This window comes from Phaseolus vulgaris, chromosome 6 (assembly GCF_051622355.1).
Source record: "Phaseolus vulgaris cultivar YP4 chromosome 6, ASM5162235v1, whole genome shotgun sequence".
Taxonomy (NCBI): Eukaryota; Viridiplantae; Streptophyta; class Magnoliopsida; order Fabales; family Fabaceae; genus Phaseolus; species Phaseolus vulgaris.
This window is the reverse complement of record NC_143503.1, coordinates 32608994-32630592: the sequence shown is the minus strand read 5'-3', so window position 1 is coordinate 32630592 and position 21599 is coordinate 32608994. Positions and strand designations below refer to the sequence as shown.

The following is a 21599-nucleotide window of genomic DNA, read 5'->3' as shown; positions in this document are numbered from 1 at the left end:
TAGTACCAACCAAACTTCTGATATTACGATGTGCATTTCATATGACAACCAATATAACTGGGCATGGTAACCTCTTTGGTCCAAACAAGTAATGATGTAAAAGGAAAGTGCGAGAGCTTTCAAGCTCCTTACAAACTACAGGCTCCGTCCAGAATGCCATCAATCAATAAATTTAGACCTTCAATGCTAACTTCTGAGCTGCAAGAGCTTCAGCCTCCAGAGTTGGCTCCCACAATAGTGTACTCTCTGCAAGTAAAGATGTCACGACATATGGATCCATGTTTGAAGCAGGGCGCCTGTCCTCCAAGTAACCTATGATCAAGAGGATTGGTAAGGTTAATAACTCATCTACAGTAATGTTTGACAATTTTAGATATTGTATAACTTTGGTATTATTTTGGTGGTATAATAAAATATTTGGAACAGAAAAAGAAAGGAATAAACATTGACAATTTGCTAAGAGAACACGTGAATTAGGAAAGAAAGACATGAGATTTTGCAACACGTGAAGGAGAACAATAAAATTAGAAAAATGGGACCAAAGGGACACAGCAAGAATATCCAAATCAATAAGCCTAATAGTAAGCTGAAGTTGTTGCATTGGCAATTAGCAATTATTCAAAAGTCAAATAAGATACTAAAGAATTTCAGATATCAACTTCAGCACAAGCACAACTAACTAAAGAAGTCAGATAATAATCCCAAATTACAAGTCTAAACGTTTGTATATCTATTTCATCTAATGCCAGTAAACAGTGACCATAAAATTGTTGTAAATGACCTACCTTTGCCATTCTTCTCGGTGTCTCTTCCCACACGGATTGAGCAACCACGATTGGCAACTCCCTGCACGTTCAATTTTATTAGTATCTTTCACACAAGAAGAAAAACTTTATACTTGATTATCGTGTCCTTAACAATAATAGGTATTGGCAATTTTGAAAACATACCCAAGAAAATGTGTTAATGCTTGCTGTCTCATGCTTTCCTGTCAACCTTCTTTCATTTCCTTCTCCATATGCACTAATGTGCTCTTTGTGGCGAAGTGATAGATTCAAAATTGCCTTCTTTATTACCTCAAAGCCTCCATCTTCCCTCATGCTCTTTGTACTAACAGGCAAATGTGTTTTACTAACTTAGTAATTTAGTAAATAAAAAAGACACATGCAAAGAAGCATAGGCAAAAACCTGTAATTGGTGTGGCATCCTGCACCATTCCAGTCACCCTATGTTCACCAAAACAATTAGTACAATTAAGATAGGATAACCGATACTGCCAATTAGAGCATTACGGTACCTCTATTGGTTTTGGATCAAGAGAGAGCACAACACCAGCTTGTTCAGTAATTCTCTGTCAGGTCATACCAAAAATGTAATATTTTTAATTAGAAGATACAAAATTGGACAAGGGACAAGAGAATAAGCTCAAAGTATTGTTTACAGGGGACAATCAATAATTTTCAGTTACAAGCAGTGGCATGAACCTTTCACCTGCCATCAAACTTATTCTTAAAGAATGCTAAAGACTTCAGAGATCTAAAGAATTGTACAAAAATATAGATGGAAATTTATAATAATTCAGGGTTTTCTTTGACCTTACTTATCTGCCTTTAAAAGAAGATTTATGGGCAGTAATTGTCCATTGAATATAATGAATAACTACAAGCACAAGGAGCAATTCTCAGGTAAGCAAACAAATAATGACAACGTATCAAGCCTCGCGCAAAGAGTCACTTCTTACAATTCACCTGGACATGAACAAGAATCACACAAAAGCCAAAACCTTTGACATTATATTGAACCAAAAACCTCCACAGAATTAAGATACTGCGCTAAGACATTCTTTAGGAATTGGTTCTTTCAAGAGTTTAACCTTTCTGTGTCAAATAGTCCAACAGTGTGTGTGTGTAAAGGTAGGCCAAAGTGAATTACCTCGAGGATGTACCTTGATGCCCAGATATGATCACCAGCCTCAATACCTACACTAGGACCAACTTGATACTCCCACTGCAATGTGTATAGAAGAAATAATGAGAAAAACTGATGTGACATTCATTGGATTTAAAACAAAGGGAAATGCAAGAGATGTACCTGCCCAGGCATAACCTCCCCGTTGGTGCCACTAATGTTAATTCCAGCAAATAAGCAAGCCTTGTAGTGAGCATCAGATATATCACGTCCAAATGACTTATCTGCCCCAGCACTGCAATAATAAGGACCCTGAAATATGAAAAAAATAAGTAAATCCTCGTTATGAAATTGACATATTGCATGGAGTAGGAGATCAGTGTGAGTAGCAGTCTCATAATATGTAAAAATGAACAAGTGGAACAACATACAAGTGAGAAAGACCCAAAAACTGAATTTCTTAAGGCCCTTGAAGAAACACATCCCCCACCCTAACCGGGAAATGTGAATAAAAGCCAAAAGAAATAAAAGAAGTGACATTACCTGAGGACCAGGATAGCCACCAACAGGCCAACCTAAAGGCCAGTTCACATTTGTTTGAAGTAAGGTGTACTCTTGTTCTATTCCAAACCTTTGAACAATCAACATACAACATTAGCACGTTTTCTATTAAGATTGTAATTCAAGACCAAAGTTCAGTTATCTTCTACAGTAAGTGTAATCAAACAAAGGAAAAAGATCAGTCATGATTTGGTTAGGCATCACAAGAAATATCAAACCTGTCAGAATTTTAGTTCCACTATTGCTCGTTAAGTCATTATCTATTTTTATTTTCGGTCATAAATCATCATACATAGAAGTTGTGCATATATCACAGTAATAAGTACCCAAACGCTTGGAAAACCCAATCTCAAAAGCTAGCTACAAAGGTTAGGCATCACAAGATATGAAATACTAAACAGGTCAGAGTTTTAATTGACATTATTACTCATTAAGTCATTATCTATCATATCACCCTATTCAATGTGGAACCTGGACAACCCATAATACCCAAGTACCTATCACAGTTATTCAACAATAGTTGGTATTAACACTGAACCAAGAATAAATAAATAAAGAAATTATTTTATGTGTAAAGATAAGAAGAATTATATATACCATGGAACTTCAGCAATGACCCTTGGGTTACTGAAAACTTCAGCAGCTCTGTGTCGCTTATTTGTAGGGATAGGTTCACCAGCAGGTGTGTAAGCATCACAAATGACCTTAGCAAAACAAATATCAAGTTAACTTGATAATATCTGTGTTTTAATTTCAATCAACATGTCATGAGACATCATTCAAGCATAACAGCCCTCACCAAAATATTGTTACCACCACGGAAAGGATCTTTGAAAATTGCCTGAGGACTGGGAGAATAAAAAACAGATTCAAATTAAGATTGCAATGTCGTAGAGTTAGCAAGATTAGTAAAAGGATGGGTGCCAAAATTCTTACTATAGGATTACTTCACTATCTTCACCGGGTGCCTGTCCAGTACTAGATCCATCATAGTTCCATTTAGGAAGCTCAGAGGGATGTTCAACAGGCTTTGATATTGTCTAAAAAATGAAGTATAGGGTTATCATGAGTATCATGAAATAATTCAAATGACAATGGTAACACTAATTCCTGTTATCCTGTTTATAACATTATAAGTAACATACTCTTGATTTACTGCGCACATCAATTCCTGTCCCCCCAATCCTGTTTCAAAATACAAAAAAAAAAAACAGTTTTAATTACCTGGCATTGTCACCCAGGAAATAGTTAGGATATCAACAAACTTCTCTATAAACATTTCTAAGAGACAAAAATGAAATAAGTTTCTCCATAAACTAAAATTAGTTTATGTATAAATTAAAAATTAACTTAAAAAGAAAATATACGAGAAAAAAGTTACAAATTAATTCATGCGTGAGCTAATTTTAATCTTTCTGATAAGTTTGTTTCATTTTGGCTGAATTATTGATTAATCCTTGAAATTTAGGATGAATTTGGTTTTGGAAAAAATCATTTTAATCTCTCAATTTCAGTGACTAAGAATGTTTTTTTTTCAACTTGAGGGACTAAATATTTCTTTAAAAAATTTAAAGACTAAATCCGGATTTCCCTCAAATTTTAGAGACTAAACATAATTAAGTCCTTAAATTTTCTTCTTTTTTTTTTGTATTAGAAGTACTTGTAGAGAAGTTTGTCCTTATATGCTATGAAGTATGATATTCAAAGGCAGAATAGAAAGAATACCAAATGTACTCAGCAATTATCTTGTCCGTGAATGGAGTGATATCCAAATTAAGTAGACCCTCCAGCCTGTTGATGGTGCTACCATCAGACTTAACTGCCAGCACTCTAAATTTAGCAGAACTGGTTTTCTTATTTTGTTTCATCAATAAAGAACTCCACGTGTTTGATGTAATGGGACTTGCATGGCGAGAGGATTTTGTGAATCTCATCTGCCATTGTGTAGAGGGAGCCAAAATCTGTGCCATGTTCTGCAGTTCTGCTCTGAAAATGAATGAAATTAGAATACATAATACAATTTTCTGTCTAATATTAAATAAAAATTATACTACACATAATTATAATTTAATGCATAATGTTTGTCAACTATTTTGCAACCACTGACAAATGATGACTAATGAAGCCAAACATAAAATCATTCTAATGTAAATGAATTAATCCTTCTTAAAACTAACTCCAGCGTGTGAAAAAAGGCAAAAATCATAAAAACTTCCCCTCCCAGAGGGAAAAGAATCAATGTTGGCTAGATATAATCATCGGGATAAAACAACAAAGAGCATTATAATCATTGTGATAAAACACCAAAGAGCATTATAATCTACAAAGTGACATTTATCTACATCAACCATACCCAATGACTACTTAAGATCATACTGAAAATTAAACAAATTCTAATTTAGAAACATGACAGTCCAAACTGAGTCACCGTCACACTCTATAAGATGCAAATTGCATAATATCAGATTAAATGCTCTCAGATATGAATTAAATATGTTTATCTAACCATCATAGAAGAGAGTATAATTGACTAAGAATTTGCTTTGGAGTTCAGACTTAGATCAACATTTAGCCATCGTTACCACACAACCAAACTTAGTCTTTAATCAAATCCCGAATACCCTCTGAACCATTATAGTGGCCCCTCTTTCCCTGCTACTTTACCTTGTTCTTGTAGCACATTTTAGCTTCTTCTCCCTTTCACACGCACTAAACATGTAAATGGGAGCATTTATATTAGACCTAAAAAGAAACGTGAATAATCCTAAACTATAGGCTAGTTTAAGAAACCACAATATGGGAATTAAAACTTCCCCGCTTTGGTAGTGTATAATATGAAAATTCAATTTGCTTGAATTGAAAATGGCACCCTTTTTAATCGTTAGAAGTCATACATACAATGACGAAAAAGTGAGTTAGGCTGATAAATAAAGTCACGTGTGAAATAAAGACAACAAGTTATTCACTACCCAAGTTCATAGACATGTGAAACAACAATTTGAAGCAACCCCCTGTAAACCAGGTCTGCAAAAAGCATCACCAAATAATAAAACAAGCCACTCCTTTTTATTCTATATTTTCTTCGTTTATAACATAAGAAGCATTATAATTACTTGACCAAAACAAAATTTGTGATTTGATGAAAGAGCAGTAGAGATCACATTCTGCAGTTGTTAAGCACTCACCAAACCTGGCTTTTCAAGCCTCATACATTTTCATTATTTACAAAAAAAAAAATACTGTAAACTTACCCTTTGAAGTGAAAAAACAATAATAAAAAAAATGGTGATGGGAATGGGATGATGAGTGAAACTTTACTAAGGGATTATTCCACAGCATAAAAGCCCGTGATCACTGTATCAAAAAGCTAGCATGAACAAAAACAGATTCACAGCCACAGAGAAAATAAATAATACTAAAAATGTGACCCTTTACGCTTTTGCCCCTCAGAAAAGAGTTTGAACACAATGACACAGAGAAACTCACCAATACAGAGTAGAAAAAATGGGGAAAGGTTGGAACTTGGAAAGTGGGTTGAAGTGAGTCTGAGTGTGTCACCACCTGAGACACAGTGAGAAGAGCAGCTATAGTATATCAGAGTAGGAGAGACTGGTGTAAAATAGGGGTTGGTGGACACAAACTTTCTTGGCTTTTCTAAAACCGATAGGGGTGTGTTACGAGTGGATGAAATTTGTTTTTGGTCCCTTTAAGAGCATCAAGAGAACCTTGCTCTCCAAATGTTACAGATAAGGTTCTTCTCGGCTACCTTTTTTTCTTTCAACATATTATGCAAATACCTTTTTTTAAATCATAACATAACACATGTTGTCAAGGGAACTTTGTTTTCTGCTTGATTTATAGTAATCACAGTGATTAACAAATATTTTGCATTTGTCTCCTATAGCTTTTTTAGATCTTGGATTCACTTCTTCACCCCTGATATGGCAGTTCCAGTGTGGACTTTCTTATTTCTAATAGTTCTTATATTAATGGTATATCATAACTAAATTCAATTTGATTATTATAATAAGGGAACATTTTAGGTATTAAAAAACAACAAGAGTAACGAACGGGGTTAAGTACAAGAGGACAATGGATAACAATGTGACCAACCAAAACTTTAGGAAAAATGACATTTATAAATTTTCTTACATAATTAATTTAAATTTCACTATGTTTGTTTACATTAAATATTTAAGTATGTCTCAAATTTAAAGAATTTTTTTACTTGGAGAAATCAAAGTGAGAATTAAATTATATGTGTACTGTGAAACCATTTATGGAAGCATTCTACTATGATATAATAATTATTATAATAAGAGGTGGTTTTGTTTGGTGCATTGTCCCACTTTTGCCTAAGCATTGGAGAAATCTAGATTTTGTTGCGTTGGTCATGCTAGATTAAGTAACCATTTAAATCGCTATTCTGTCTTTTTCTGGAATAAAATATCACTTACAAGCACATCAAATTTTAAAAATTTGAATTAAAATATAGAAAGCGCGTTTTGCTTTCAAACGAGCGATTGGTAAATAAAATAAGTTTCTACTTTTGCTAAAAAATTGATCTCACTTCACCATATTCTATCCATTTCCTATGTGTTAGTAGAGTTTTGTTTATATCAAATTGACTATTTTATTTTTAATATAATAATTAAAATTTTATTTTAATATTATCATAAATAAATATTCAAACTAATATGATTATATTCATTGTTAATGTTAATTACAAATATCAATTTGGTGGGACAGAAAAAAAATCAGCTTAAAGTGGGTTGAAATTTAAGTAAAGTGGTGTAATTTTGAAAGTAGTTTACGAAAATGAATAATTTAAAATAAAACACGCATAATTTGAATAAATCATATTTATAAAAACGGCTTTAAAATAAAATAAAAAATTATATACATGGAACATGTTCAGTAGAAAAATATACAGCATAGTGACTGTTGCTAAAGTCTTGGATGAACTTCTTTTAATCTATTTACTTTTTAAGATTAAGATTTCCATGCAGATAACTCACTAATTATCAAAATGCAATTAATGTTGAACAAATACACGTGTTAAACCCTAAATCTAATCTAATACTAAAAAATAAAAATAAAATTTAGGATACATTACTTGAATGGATTGGAATAAACGTGGAAAAAAAGCAAGAAAATATGACACTTTTAAAGTTGATAAAATTAATAATTTAATAGAACAAATTAAATTGAAAAAAAAAAGATAAAAATTAAAATATTAATCTAAATTTATCGGTCGTATCAGACAAGTTATGTTACTCAGTCTTAATAATAGACCAACCGGTTGAAGACACATTTAAAGTAACTACAATAAATAACTTGTAAGAACTCCCTGAGAATCTAAGACACGTTTCACAAAATCCGGGTAAATTATGAAAAATTATGGAACCTCCATAAAAATAAGTTAACATTGGTATATGATATATTCAGCCCACTAAAATATATGACTCATTACCAAATACTATAAATAAACAATTTACGAAAATCTGAAATAAAGTAAATTTTCAATTAATTCTTAATATACACTCTGAATACTAAATACTTATTTGATTGTCATCAAAATACCTTTTACAAATCAAACTCGACCGATAAATTGAAAAAACTTAAAATAAGAAATGAGTAAAAAAGAACGAAGAAAGAATGATTGAAATATCAAAGAGAATTGTTACCCCAATAATATATATATATATATATATATATATATATATATATGCCACAAGTAGATTAAATAAGAAAAAATTATCTGTAAAAATGTACATGCATATAGCTAGACTTGAAAGGGTGCAGGACCACTCTCGGCAGATTGGGTCTGCAGGTTAAAATTTCAGGTGGCTAAATCTTCTAATTTCCTGTGTTGGGTGTGAAATCAATTTCCTTTTATACACATTGGTTAGAAAAATAATAAAAATTGAAACTTAGCTTCTGCGGGTAAAAAATGGGAGATAGGAGAGAAAGTGCTCACAGTTAAAGCTTTTTTTTTATTAATATATATTTATAAATTTTTTATTTTAAACTACAGATTTTTTTTAATATATAAAATAAATTACAACATTTTATTTTAAAGTTTTCTTAAGTATATTTATCTATTTTTTAATTGAATTTATATATACTTTTATTTTATTATCTTTTTTTATTTTTTAGGTGATTTTTTAAAATCAATTATGATTTATTTTATTCAATATTTTTTTATTATTTGGACGAAATTGAGTGTTGTTTATACATTTTACACAGCAACATAATGCTTTTTTTTATTATTTCTACATGTCTCATTCAGATCACTTACTATATACCATATATTTCAGTTTTGTATATTTCTCTAATTAAATTGTCCAATAAATTGTTATACAAAATAGCATATTTCAATTATTGAGAAATGGCTGTTTTTGGTGATGGATAGGAACTTATGGTTTGGTTTAAGTGGACCAGCATTGGATAAGGAGCTCTAACCTATGAAATGCCCTTCCAAGTATGAATCCCTAACCACCACAACCTTCACAATTCATCTCTAACCCACCATATCTTTTCCTTTTTGTGAGCTCAAATTTTGGTAATGGAGAAATCCCTTTTTTGGTAGTGCTTGAAAGTTAAAACATTTGTAGTGATAAAGGTATATATAGTAGCGATTGATCACTGATGAGTCAAACTCGTTTTTTTTATATGTCCTTAAAAGAAGTTCTGAAAAAGCTGGCAAGTATTTCCTCATCAATCAATTACTGTGCTGAGACTCGTAAAACTACTCTGTCTTGTGCTTTCAGTTACCACGCATTCCCAAGGTTTTGTTAGAGTTCTCATCAAATGGAGATGCTTCATAAAGATCAAGATACTCAACTAAAATCATGTTTCGTATTTCCTTTTAAGGTACAAATGTTACGTAAAATAAAATAAAATTAGGAATGAAAATGCGAAGTGATTCACTTTGTAAATCCAATAAATTCATATCACAAAGTGGACTTTAAGCTTAACTCAACTCCATAAAATTAGTTCATGAGTTTTCACGTTCTCATCTTACATAAAATGAATAACCAATGTTATTTATGATTATTTAAAAAATTAATGGATTTTAAACATTAATTTCCAAGCACTTTTTATTATTATTTAAGCAACTTAATCGCACGGTTGTCAACTTGTTGATTATTTGAAGTTTACCTTTAAGAAAATGTACACATATTTATAGTGAAATGAAAGGAAAGGGTGTATGTTATGCTTTTTTTTTTTTTTTGGTTACCGTATTTATTTTTCCTATCAGGGCCTTTTCTTTTTGTGTTTTTTAATTGTTAAAAAAGTTATGGATTTTGGCCCAGTTCTTACTAATGGGGCATAGACACTTTTTTTCTACCTCCCTTTCATCAGCCAACCTCTCCTGCACCATATTAATTTTAACATGCACTTTATTATCTTTTAAATTTATTCTTATTTTAGATTTGAAAATTTAAAATTTAATAAATATAATTTAATATATATATATATATATTTTTAAAACGAAATAAAAAATAAAAAATACATGAATATATATTTTGGGTTAAGATTTAGGATTTAGGATGAATGTATATCTGAAAAAGTAAATTTTTATCTAATCCTACTTTTCATTTAAATTATTTTCATTATTTTGTAAGAGTATTTTCATTATTTTTAATAACAGATTTGATGATGTTAGAATTGATATGATAGAGAGGAAATTTGCGCTTTCATCACCATATGAGGAGGGTGTACTTTTTTTGGGGTTTTGTTTATAAAGAGTCAGCTTGAGGAGTTATTGTTATTGATTTTTTTTTCTTTCCCTATTGTTACCAGTGGGGTGTTTTTAAATTTATTACTATTCACTGATATTAGTATTGGAGTAAAATTTGATTTTTTTTAGCCACAATGTGAATTTGGGAATGTTACCCATTTTAATAATTTTCAAGTTCAACTTTAATTTTATAGTTTAATTTGTTGGGTTTTTATAAATGCATTATTTTGAAGAAAAAAAGGGGGGAAAGTAACTAATTCAAAAAAATACTAAAATAAAATAATTAATAATTTATTTGGAACATGAGAAGATAAGTTATTTTGATATTTTTTTATATATTTGCAAAACTACAATTATTTTAAGTGAAATCTATTTAAGAGGAAATGCCAAAATAGAAAAAAGGATATGATTGAAATGGAACCTCAATCATGGTTAGCACTTTACGATTATCACATGCCATGTTCATTTTACTTTTTCATGATGTTAAAGTCACGGTTTCCTACATAACTCGAACATCAATAATTAATTACTATAATTTGTCAAATGGCCATGTTTTTGAGAAAGGAGAAGAGGTTGTTAGAAGCTATAAATCCAGAATCATAGATGTCTTGCTAACACATGAAACACAACATAAGTGGTGGTGGAACCTCATGTTCATTGTTGTTGGATAAGTTCATATATTTTGTTTTCGAATTTACCAAACAGTATCAATGGATGTTTGATGGATAAGTTCATATATTTTGTTTTCGAATTTACCAAACAGTATCAATGGATGTTTGAATGAGTATTTTCTACAAACTTTAAAAAAATAATTAATAAATACCGTTACAAGAAAATCATGAAATAAAAACTAATTTTTAGTAAAAAAAATAATTAATTGTTATAATGAATAAATTAGAGACTATTTTAGAAACTAAAAAATTTTTGCTACAAAATTTAGAAACTAAATAATTGGTAGTTAAAACTTTGGTTGCTAATTAGATACTAATCTAGAAATCATTTAACATTAATAGAAACTAATTTAGAAACCAATTTTTTTCTAAAATGACTATAATTTTGTTAGTATAACAATTAATTATTTTTTGTCTATAAAATTTAATTTTTATTTTATGTTTTTTTGACCGTGTACATCAAATCAAATAAGTAAAAACGTAGTTAAACATATTAATTATACTATTAATACAAACAATATATATAACAAACTTATTTTTTAAAAATAAAATTCACACTAAAACGAGAATTGTTTTTTCCATTAATAAATGTTGTTCGATATTAAATGATTTTGTTGTTGTTATATATATATATACGTACGTTATGTGTTTAAAACTATTACTATTTGTGCTCTTGATCATCTCGCATGATGGAATAATATAGTTGATGTGCATAGCAAGGTAAGTTGGTTGTCTTCGTTATTATAACTTTTTTATTCTAATAAACGTTAGTTTGTATCGATTATTTTGTTTTATTGGATAATCTTATATAAACGTGTCAAACTTTGTATGTAACAGTAAAACAGTATTTTCCTTTTAATTCAAACCAAACAACTTCACAATTTTTGTTTGTAAAGCTTTTCTAGTTAAACAATCTAAAATTCCATTTTATTTTATACAAAATTATCTTTTTCTTATCTTTCCTTCCCTAATATCTATTTTTTTTTTTATCGTAGAACATATATATGATTATATAGAAAAAGGAAGGAGAGAAAATATAAAGACGAAAAGTGATATGATAAAAAAGAAATAACAGATACATAAACGCTGATGTATAGATCATGTGCACCGCATTGATGCTTTTGTAGTATAAGTAAAATTAAGAAAATATAAAGTTAAAAGAAAAATATTACACACATATTATTTTTATTACGAAATGGAATAATTAGGTGGTCTAATAACAACTTGATAAGAGATGATAGAGGTCTAACACACCGTTAGAATAAATTTTGAATAATTTTGATACTATATTACGAAATAATTTCTTAAGTCTAATTTAATTTTATAAAAGTAACTTATAATCACTTATATATATATAATGAATTGTTATTGTCGTATTGGTGAATCTCAACAATTTTTTAATAGAGTATGGTATTCTTGCATTTTCAGTCCATTCATTCGGTCAGCAGCACAGCATGAGCTTATGTACTGTCTGCATTCAGTTGAAAGTTTGGCACCACCAGACTAGGTTGACAACAACAACATCCTCATCAAATTTTCCATTATTATTTTATTTGTTATTTCCTACAAAAGAAAAGAAGCACAGTTGGAACTTGGAAGTAAACAAAAGACCAACCAAAACAAAAGCCTGCTCCCTCCGGTCCCTTTCTCTCTGTTTCATTCCTCTTTGTCTCACAGTTGTCTTCTCTCACTAAACACTCTTTCTCTCTCTTTCCACACTTTTTCTTTCTTCTTTTCCTTCCAACTTCAAATGTTTTATACGTTTGCTTGAACAGCTCAAACATATCACATCTCTGATCGTTTCAAAATATGGAACAGCTTGTCAACTTCATAATTCGCCCGCCCAGGTACCATCTTTTCTCCTTCTTCCTCTCTGCTAGGATCCACTTTTTCAAACAAAGTTCTTTTTTTTCATCACATTCTCATCTTGGTATTTACTTATGCTCCGTCTTATTTATTTTTAGTATAATTGTAATCATCCCTGTCTTTTTTTTTTCAAAAGCAAAGAGCTACTAGAGCAAGATATAAGTATATTCAGTTTAGTGTGTTCATTTCCTTTGCATCTCCATAAGAATCATAGAGTTATTTTTATGTTTTTGGTGGGTGAACAGTGTGGTCATCCTGTTAACTCTGTTTTGTTGGAAATTTTTGAGATCTATTGTCAAGCTACCGTAAAAGCCTTACTTTTCTGTAATGTGAGTATACTGTAAACCTTTACGTTGTATCTATACTGTAAACACTGATAGCCACGGGAAGCTTGTTCTGCAAATTTCTTACTTTTCCAAACAAACATTTTGAAATAGCTTTTATTTTATAATTCATACATTCTACTAGTATTACTAGAACAAGTTCCCACTGTTTTGTGTTGTGGAAATGAGATCTGTACATCATGTAATAATTATCTTCTGAATCTCGAGAACACTAGACTTTTGGAATATTCTTTAGGCTTTTGGGTGACAGATGAGAATATATGGACTTCCCTAAAAAAAAGTAGGAAGGGAAATGGAAATATCTTGTTAGTTGAAATCTTTTCAGAGTCACAATGAAAAAGGGCACAATCTTCTATTTTTGAGCATATCAGGTGAAGCTCAGTTTCACGACATGCTTTGACATACTTCTAATTATGCAGTTGTATGTGATATACCCGTCACAAAATAGATACATACCTGAGGTCATCTTTCTGCAATTATGTTATAAGATGAATTGACATTGAGTTCTGTTATCTGTTTGACAGTAGTAATTTTTTGCTCTGTTTTTGTTTCAAATTCAATTTTGATATTTTGTTATATGATTGTATCTGTTTCTGGTATGCAGAGCTGAATATGATCCAAAAAGTGATTTATTAGATTCTGAGTTTATGCTAAAAGGAAAATGGTTTCAACGGAAGGATGTGGAGGTACAGTTATAAATAAATTCAATATGTTGGTAAAAGCATTGAATTAACAGATTCTCATGTAATACTTGATATTCTGCAGATAAAAAACAGGCATGGGGACATTCTTCAATGTAGTCATTACATGCCAATTGTCAGTCCTGATGGAAAGCCTCTGCCATGCGTTATATATTGCCATGGAAACAGGTAATTCTGGGATAAAGTGCATTTCTTTGTTGGTTTACTTGGCTGGCAGGCAAGTCAATGCTTGAAAGAGACAGTTTCATTTTCAAACGTTTTTCTTTTTCCAGTTTTTTATGTAGCACTATAGATGTATACATGCAATTAGTTTGATATGGTGACCACATGGGAATTTCTACAATTCAATATAACAAAGCTGATATGAAAGCTTTGCCTTTTTAAATATTTGTTGTTGACTAAAATAGGAACTGGATAATTCTACTTAAAAATGGGAACTGGAGAGCTTATTAACAGGATATTTAAATGTACTTATCTTGTTAGCTGGCTTTTGATATCTTAGAACTTTGATACCTGGCTCTTGGTTTAAATCCATTTTAATCTATATGACCCCTGTTTCCCCCTGATTTCAAACTGTAGAGTCTACATCAGAATTCACTTTCAGAATTTGATTCCGAAATTTCAGATATTTGTAATTCTAATACTTTTTTGAGGTTCTTTGCTGTTGGTTGCTTGTTTTGTGCTTCACTTTTAATTTATTCCAATTTCATATGGCCTGGCTTATTTTGTGCAATGTTCATGGCAGTGGATGCAGGGCTGATGCCAGTGAAGCTGCTATAATTTTACTTCCTTCAAATATTACAGTTTTTACCCTGGATTTCTCAGGATCGGGAATCTCGGGAGGAGAGCATGTCACTCTAGGTTGGAATGAAGTAAGTGCTTGCTCATTAAATGTTTGAACTTTGAAACATATCATAGTTAGTTGGATCATCTTCATTGGTATAGTATGATTTTTGTTGCTGTCTTTGATGGGATTAATTTTCTCCATCCCAAGTACGAGTTGATAGTCACAGAGTGTGAGGGGGTGTGTGGAGATTTCACGTTGACTAGAGATAAGATCAATTTATAAGTGAGTTTCATAGTATATAAGTGAGTATGTAAGGTTGGATTAGGCTTAAAGTTCACTTATAGAACTAATATCAGAATGAAACTTTTTGAAAGTTAGCTAATAATCCAACCGGTCCAAATTATTTTTAGAAACATTTATGTTGGAGTATCACTGGCAGAAAGTATGAAACTTACCATGTGCATGAGGTAGGCTACTTATGATCCTCATTTATTTTAATAAATTGCTTGCATCACAGTGTAAATGAAATGCTTCTGCTTGTACTTTATTGAGAGTTTGCATATGCACTACTACCATTTTGATTATTTGCCCTTTTCATTATGCAGATTATTTAACATTCTTGTGTTTTCAGAAGGATGATCTGAGGGCCGTGGTCAACTATCTGCGGGCAGATGGAAATGTCTCTCTGATTGGCTTATGGGGACGCTCAATGGGTGCTGTGACTAGGTCATTATTATTCATCATCCACTTCTTCATTCGACCTTACATTGTAAACAAAGTTAAAGAAAAGTCTCATAGACAGTGGTTGTACATAGGGTTGTATATGGTCCATTATTACTCTGATCTTATAGTTAATTGTCAATAAGTCGATTAGTTTGTTAAAGAATAGAAACCACATAGTTGGCATCCTCTTCTAATAAGAGCTAGTGTGGCTTGAGATAAAATATGCAGAGAGAATTCATTAAGATTTTGTTTATTTGTTAATGATCATGGCATTGGAAACAACAATGAAGGGATCACAATCCTTAAGATGGTAGCCGTACACTGCTTTAACGAGTAAAAGGAGGTGTATGACATTTCTATCATTTTCATTCTTGAATAATGGGTTGTCTGCAGGGTACATTCATCTATGCTTGTTTGAACTTTGGAAACTATTTTAAGTGCTATTACTTTTGTAGACTTTTGGAAATGACCTGCTTTGTAGCCTTTCTGCCTCAAATATTTCATACCATTTCCTATAAAAAAAACTATTCTCCTGATTAAAAGTGCCTCTTAATTTTTAAAGTCAATTTATAAACTCTCTGAATGTGTAGTAATTCAGTCTTACCAGCATATATATCACTTTCCTTCTTGCCATTAATTATGTCATTCCTTGCAGCCTTATGTATGGAGCTGAGGATCCTTCAATTGCAGGGATGGTTTTGGACAGCCCCTTCTCGGATTTGGTTGATTTAATGATGGAACTTGTGGATACATACAGAGTCCGTCTGCCAAAATTCACAGTGAGTGTAATAGTGTATTACATTTTTTGGATGGAAATGAGAATTCTTTACGTTGAAGTTATTAAAATCACCTCCAGGACTAGTCTATGGTATGTTACCAACCACATGTAATGATAAAAAGTTTGTAACATATAAGTATGTTTAGCCCTTTCAATGAATCTTTAAATACTTTATACATATGGCTAGCATCTGATTTCGTGGACATGGTTTCTCTCTTATGAGAACAGATAGTAATTGGCCTACAATTTTTCCATATATTAATAATTCATTTATTTATATTTGATTCATGATACAGGTGAAGTTTGCAATTCAATACATGCGAAAAACAATCCAGAAGAAGGCAAAATTTGACATAATGGACTTGAACACCGTGAAGGTTATTTTTTTCTCCTGATTTTTTTGTTTAAGGAAAAATTCTAATTTTATTTTCCTGTGTGTATTGTATGTAATAGTTGATTAGTTTGACAGAAAAATAATTGGTGAGATTTCCTTGTTTTTCCTCATTATTTGTTTGACATAACTTTAGTTCAAATCCAGCATCTGTAACCCAGCTTGGTTAAAGAAGGATTTAACTTTTTAGGTTGAACCTGAAATTGAGACTCTGTTCTCTCTCTGTTTTCGGAAAAATGTATACTTAGTTTGTCGCTCATGCTTGTGATAATCCATAATCGTTGCTTTTGAGAAGGGATCAATCTGCTGGTTACTTCAAATTATTCATGAAATATAAGAGGACAGAGGCAAAACAACCAAAAAGGAGATAGTGTTTACAACTTTTTGTTCTCTTGAATTGAGCATGTAAAATAATGACTTAAAAAAAGTATAGAAGTTTTATCTGATGTGCTTATGTAATAATTTTTTTTTTTCTGTTAAAAAGGGAGATCTTTAGTGGGCGAAAAAAACTGAACCAAATACAATATTTCATAGAAAAAATCAATTCGGGGAAAATTTACAACATTCAATTTCTTTTCTTTTTTCACACTTTCATATTCTTCATTGATTGCATTCATTATTTGTTTGCATTGCAGGTAGCAAAATCTTGTTTTGTTCCAGCTCTGCTAGGGCATGCCATTGAAGATGATTTTATTCGTCCTCATCATTCAGATCGTATACTTGAAGCTTATAAGGTAAATATGTTTGCTAGAATTTGGGTTAAATATGTTTTGGTAGGGCAATGTTTGCTTGTAGCCCTTCTTTTTCCTCTTAGTCTCTCATTTATGAAAATCTGTTATGTATAATTTTTTAGGAACTAAAACGGAATATTTCTGTATGTAGATGGACAAAAACATATTCCACCAAGAATTCTTATTTCCTGCTTCCTTTTTCTTTATTAAATTAAGGGTCTTCCTAGTCAAGACATGATTAAGAAGTTAAAAGGAGATTTTTTTTACTGGTGACCATGAAAAAACACATTGAAAATGATAGAAAAATGGTTTTTTACACATATCAATAGAAACTTATTTTTAATTAATTTCTCGAAGGACATTAGTTAGTATTTGTCTTATATTAAACTGATTTACATAACTACAGTTCTTTCTTCCAACTCTGTTTGATTAAACAGTCTTGTCATTTTTGAAAACCTTTGTTACTTTATACATGTTTGCTGCTTTAGAATTATAAAATGTCTTCTGGATAGTTTCTTAAACAGAACATGTTATGGTTCTTCTACGAATTATCATTTTTATACATCACACCTTCTCTTTCTTTTATGATCTTCTTAGTTATATGTCTGACCTTTTGGATCTAAATATGGGTTGTTTATGCTTTGTAGGGAGACAAAAACATAATTAAATTTGATGGAGATCACAATTCTCCCCGTCCTCAGTTTTATTTTGATTCTGTAAACATATTTTTTCACAATGTTTTGCAACCTCCTGACGATGAGCTTGGGGAATCATTTTTTGACATTATGAATGATTACTTTGGTAAGGTAAATTCACCATATATCTCTTTGATTTCATTTTGGTCAAAGTGCCAAGTTCCATTCTTTAACATTTTTTTAGATGTTAATTTCTTTTATACAGGATGTTTGGAGATCTGTGCATGAATTTGGCTATGGCAATGATCCATCATTTCGAAACAAAGGTATGACTCAAGTACCCAGTGTCTCTTAACTATTCCTTATGCATTGGTATCCATGATGCATTTGGTAACCGTGCTACTGATGCAAAGCTCTTAATTGTTTCTTTGTTAATTGCAGAATCATCAACAAGCAGTACCATGGATGACAATCTAGGCCGTTCAAAAAGACCAATGAGTAGGATGGAGGTTTGTGTTTATCTGTTCTTAGTTTACTGTCAGAACTCAAATAGCATGCAATTGCAAGCAACTTGCTGAGAAAATACTCACATGATAAATATTAAACATAGATTGGTGCTTATTTTTGCTTGTTGACTTACAGACAAGCACAACATTTGTCAGCAGTTTTAAAATAAGAATGTTAATTTCACAGGGATTAGGTAATACTGAGAAATATACTATTTTTATGCTACTGGACTTAATGAATTAAACAAGATTAGATGACTGAAAATTTAAAACTAAACAATTCGACATTTTTAGTATTTTTTATTGAAGAAAGCTGAATTGGATAGAAATATATATAGATATTGCTAGGGTTAGATTCATCACCTAACTCTCTTGTTCAATTAAGCTCATTAAATAACTTTCTCGCCCTATTCTCTCTGGGCTAGTCTTGATGTAAATTGGATCATGGCTGAGCTGGTTCTTTTCAATTTTTCACCTTTCAAGCTTGGCATCCTTGTTTAAATGTTTGTAAAAGTCACGAAATTCTTTCTTCCTCAAATCCTACCAAAAAGGGTTAACAAAGTTAGATGTATCAAACAAAAAGTAATGGTTAACTCTCATTCACTCTTAAGTCTAAAATTAACTAAAAGTAAAGTTAATTAGATTGTAAAGTGCTAAAGAAAGTAAAATAAGTGCATATTCTGCTTTTGAAAATTAAGCACAATAAACACTTATCGAATTTCCCCAAACTTCAGATAATGCATGTCCCCAAGCAATAGGAAAAGATAGGACAAAGCCTAAACAAAGATAGCAAGCACAGTGGATATACAGTTCCATGTGTTTGCCACCAAAAATATTCACATAAGCATATTTCTCAAGCACACTTGTGTATGATGGTGAATGCATTTCTCTCTTTCCACACAATGGAATCATCAAATCAATCTTGATATCCTATGTGTATAAGAATGGAGTTGACGAGGATCATACTCTTGGCTATTTGATACCATTGTCAAAGACCATTTCCACAATGTTTTTAATATCTCAAACATAAGGACACGGTTCTCTTAGGTTCTGGCAAGGGGTCATGCTCAGGAAATTCAGTACCAGTGAGTTACAAGCATTTTCATATAAGAAAGTCAAGACACCACCTCCATCCCAAAACCTTAAGACAATGAATATGTGTGTCTTCTTTCTTATATAATGCTTTTGAAACTCATTCCTACTCAATAGGTTCCTTGTATGATTTGCTACTGTCCTTTCAGTTGATGCTCTGAAAAGTTTTATTGCTTTCTCCGGGAAGATGTGGTCTTTTGAGCTGTTATGACATGAATTTTGTTGAAATCATTTTAGTGATGTGATTCTTGATTTTTTAACGTTTGATTTTCTTGAATAATTATTGTTTGACTTTCTCAGGTTCCATCACATATTTCTTCAAAAGATGGATATCGGGATAGTGAGGTATTATTTTATCTTTTTTCATGTCTTTGTACTAAAACTATATTTTGTTCTTTCTCCTTACGAATAGCAAATTAGTGTAATGTGGCATTTATGGCATGGCATATTTTTGGTCCAAGGTTCTCAGCAGTCACGGATTGAGTAGTGGGTGGTAAGACTTTAAGAGCAAACATGTGAGTGTAAATGTTATAATGGGTTGTTGAGACTTAAAGTTGTGACTGTAGCTCATTTATTTAGTGTGAAAGGACAGTTTGTGATAAAATAAACTTTCATTTCTATATTTATACCGAACATTCTCATATTTATTCTTTGACGTGCATTGTGTAGTGCAACTAGAAGACCCAAAATCTGAGTTTCGATTCTCACTATTCAAGAAGCCTAACTTAAGATAAAGACAGGAAAATTAATTTGTAAGGGATAGTAATAAGCAACATGTTTAATCAGAGGCTAAACTTGAAGGGAGTTGGTTAGATGATCAAATTCAAAGGAAGAAGAGTCACTAATTTCTCCAATAACTTTGTGCAGCAGGCACAGAAATGTGATGATCTTTCCTCCTCCTCTTCTACAATGATTAGTTTTGAATTATCAAATGGTCGTCTCTATAGTCCCCTTGTCCCAACAGATCTAGGTGATGACCAGTACGTGGAATTTCAACTCGATGACTTCACGGGCATTCCATCTAGTGCAAAGGAAGAACAAAAAGTGAGTCCATATTATAATCGGTTATCACATAACATAATTGAAAAGTTTGAGTGCATGATGGTATACACTGAATTTTGTATAATTGGTTTTCTTGCATTTGTCCATATTATTCAGATGTTCATGGAAACAGTGATGGATTCACTGGAAATACGAAATCCAGAGGTAGAACAACCACATGCCAGCAGTGTTAGTACCATGTCTGTAGAGCCATCAGACAAGAATGAAGAGATTTCCAAACCTCTGGAGATAGAATCTTCTTTACTCAGCAACTGTGTGCATTCCACAGCCTCAACAATTTCAACTGCAGCTGATGTATGTGAGCCCTTGAAAGCTGAGTCAAAATCCCTTTCAATGATTCCAACTCCAGTACCAAGTCTTTCTTCGAACAGAATACCACTACCACTACCTCAACCACCATTAGACACTTCATCCGTGGCTGAGTCTGGCAATACAGATAGTGCTTCCACCAGTAATGACAGTTCTGCTAGCTTACAAAGTTCATCTGACACTGACATATCACACAACACAAAAGCCACAGTAACTGTTATTAAGAATCCAACAGGCCATGTCTTGAATGGCTTAATGCGGCGTTGGGATTTCAACTTTTTCAGAAACAGACACAATCGATAACATCAGAGAGTCATTGTTTTAATAACTATAAAAATTACTAATAGTTTGTAAAAGGCTCCACTTAAGAAATAGGTTGTTTGTACTAAAGTTTTGCATGTTTAGATTATTATCATGTAGCATTCATCTAATTTTCTTTCACTGCAAGAGAGAATTGTTGTGTTGTTACCCCTTCCAACTAGAATTTCTGGACTCTCCATTATTCGTCCTTGCTTATTCATCATTTATTGATTTTTTTTCATCCTTCTTATTAAGGATTGGTGTAATTGTATCAGTTTTTTTTTTTTTGGTAAATTTATAATACTTTTTAAATGGTTTTTTAATCCTTCCATTTCTTTTCATAATATATACATTTTGAAGCGCGAAAAAATATGGGCAATATTTAACAACACAATTTCTAAAATCATAATGTTTTAGCCTCGTTGATATTTTATAGACATCTTTTCATTTACTGTCTCTTTGAACCCTAGTAGTAACACTATTCTAA

The 21599-nt window shown here is 31.5% G+C and overlaps 2 protein-coding genes across 9 annotated transcripts; one reads left to right on the top strand and one right to left on the bottom strand.

Moving 5' to 3' along the window:
- Window positions 1–6299, bottom strand: GS2 (glutamine synthetase 2). 3 transcript variants are annotated; one of them, XM_068640377.1, is made up of 14 exons: window positions 5956–6299; window positions 4195–4455; window positions 3615–3654; window positions 3406–3509; window positions 3269–3317; window positions 3067–3173; window positions 2452–2539; window positions 2092–2220; window positions 1933–2007; window positions 1298–1351; window positions 1189–1226; window positions 951–1110; window positions 786–846; window positions 1–312 (listed from the first exon to the last, which is right to left on the bottom strand). In XM_068640377.1, exons 2-14 carry the CDS (start codon window positions 4437–4439, stop codon window positions 173–175), a joined length of 1290 nt encoding a protein of 429 aa, XP_068496478.1. In that variant the 5' UTR covers window positions 4440–4455; window positions 5956–6299; the 3' UTR covers window positions 1–172. The 3 variants fall into 3 exon arrangements, with proteins under 3 accessions (XP_068496478.1, XP_068496479.1, XP_068496477.1); XM_068640378.1 differs by having other exon boundaries at window positions 4195–4450; XM_068640376.1 differs by lacking the exon at window positions 5956–6299 and adding an exon at window positions 5721–5938 and having other exon boundaries at window positions 4195–4450.
- Window positions 6300–12313: 6014 nt separating this feature from the next.
- LOC137832297 (uncharacterized) lies at window positions 12314–21369 on the top strand. Of its 6 annotated transcripts, none has more exons than XR_016521690.1 (14): window positions 12314–12734; window positions 13702–13783; window positions 13863–13966; window positions 14544–14670; window positions 15217–15311; window positions 15964–16087; window positions 16383–16463; window positions 17113–17211; window positions 17856–18009; window positions 18109–18169; window positions 18285–18352; window positions 19742–19786; window positions 20312–20485; window positions 20600–21369. XR_016521690.1 is itself a non-coding variant. In XM_090303717.1 (14 exons), the coding sequence occupies exons 1-14, from the start codon at window positions 12697–12699 to the stop codon at window positions 21113–21115; spliced, it is 1773 nt and encodes a 590-aa protein (XP_090159843.1). In that variant the 5' UTR covers window positions 12314–12696; the 3' UTR covers window positions 21116–21369. The 6 variants fall into 6 exon arrangements, 4 of the variants coding, with proteins under 4 accessions (XP_090159843.1, XP_068496476.2, XP_090159844.1 ...); XR_016521689.1 differs by having other exon boundaries at window positions 20309–20485; XM_090303717.1 differs by having other exon boundaries at window positions 17856–18014.
- The last annotated feature ends 230 nt before the right edge of the window (window positions 21370–21599 follow it).

Coding starts and splice junctions, on each gene's coding strand:
- GS2 (XM_068640376.1), bottom strand. CDS start 5,808: ATGCTGTGGAATAATCCCTTAGTAAAGTTTCACTCATCATCCCATTCC. Junction 4,451..5,720: donor TTGTTTTTTCACTTCAAAGG/GTAAGTTTACAG, acceptor TTTTCAGAGCAG/AACTGCAGAACATGGCACAG. Junction 2,540..3,066: donor GTCATTGCTGAAGTTCCATG/GTATATATAATT, acceptor GATTGTTCAAAG/GTTTGGAATAGAACAAGAGT.
- LOC137832297 (XM_068640375.2), top strand. CDS start 12,697: ATGGAACAGCTTGTCAACTTCATAATTCGCCCGCCCAG. Junction 16,464..17,112: donor TGGACTTGAACACCGTGAAG/GTTATTTTTTTC, acceptor TTTGCATTGCAG/GTAGCAAAATCTTGTTTTGT. Junction 18,015..18,108: donor TGAATGATTACTTTGGTAAG/GTAAATTCACCA, acceptor TCTTTTATACAG/GATGTTTGGAGATCTGTGCA.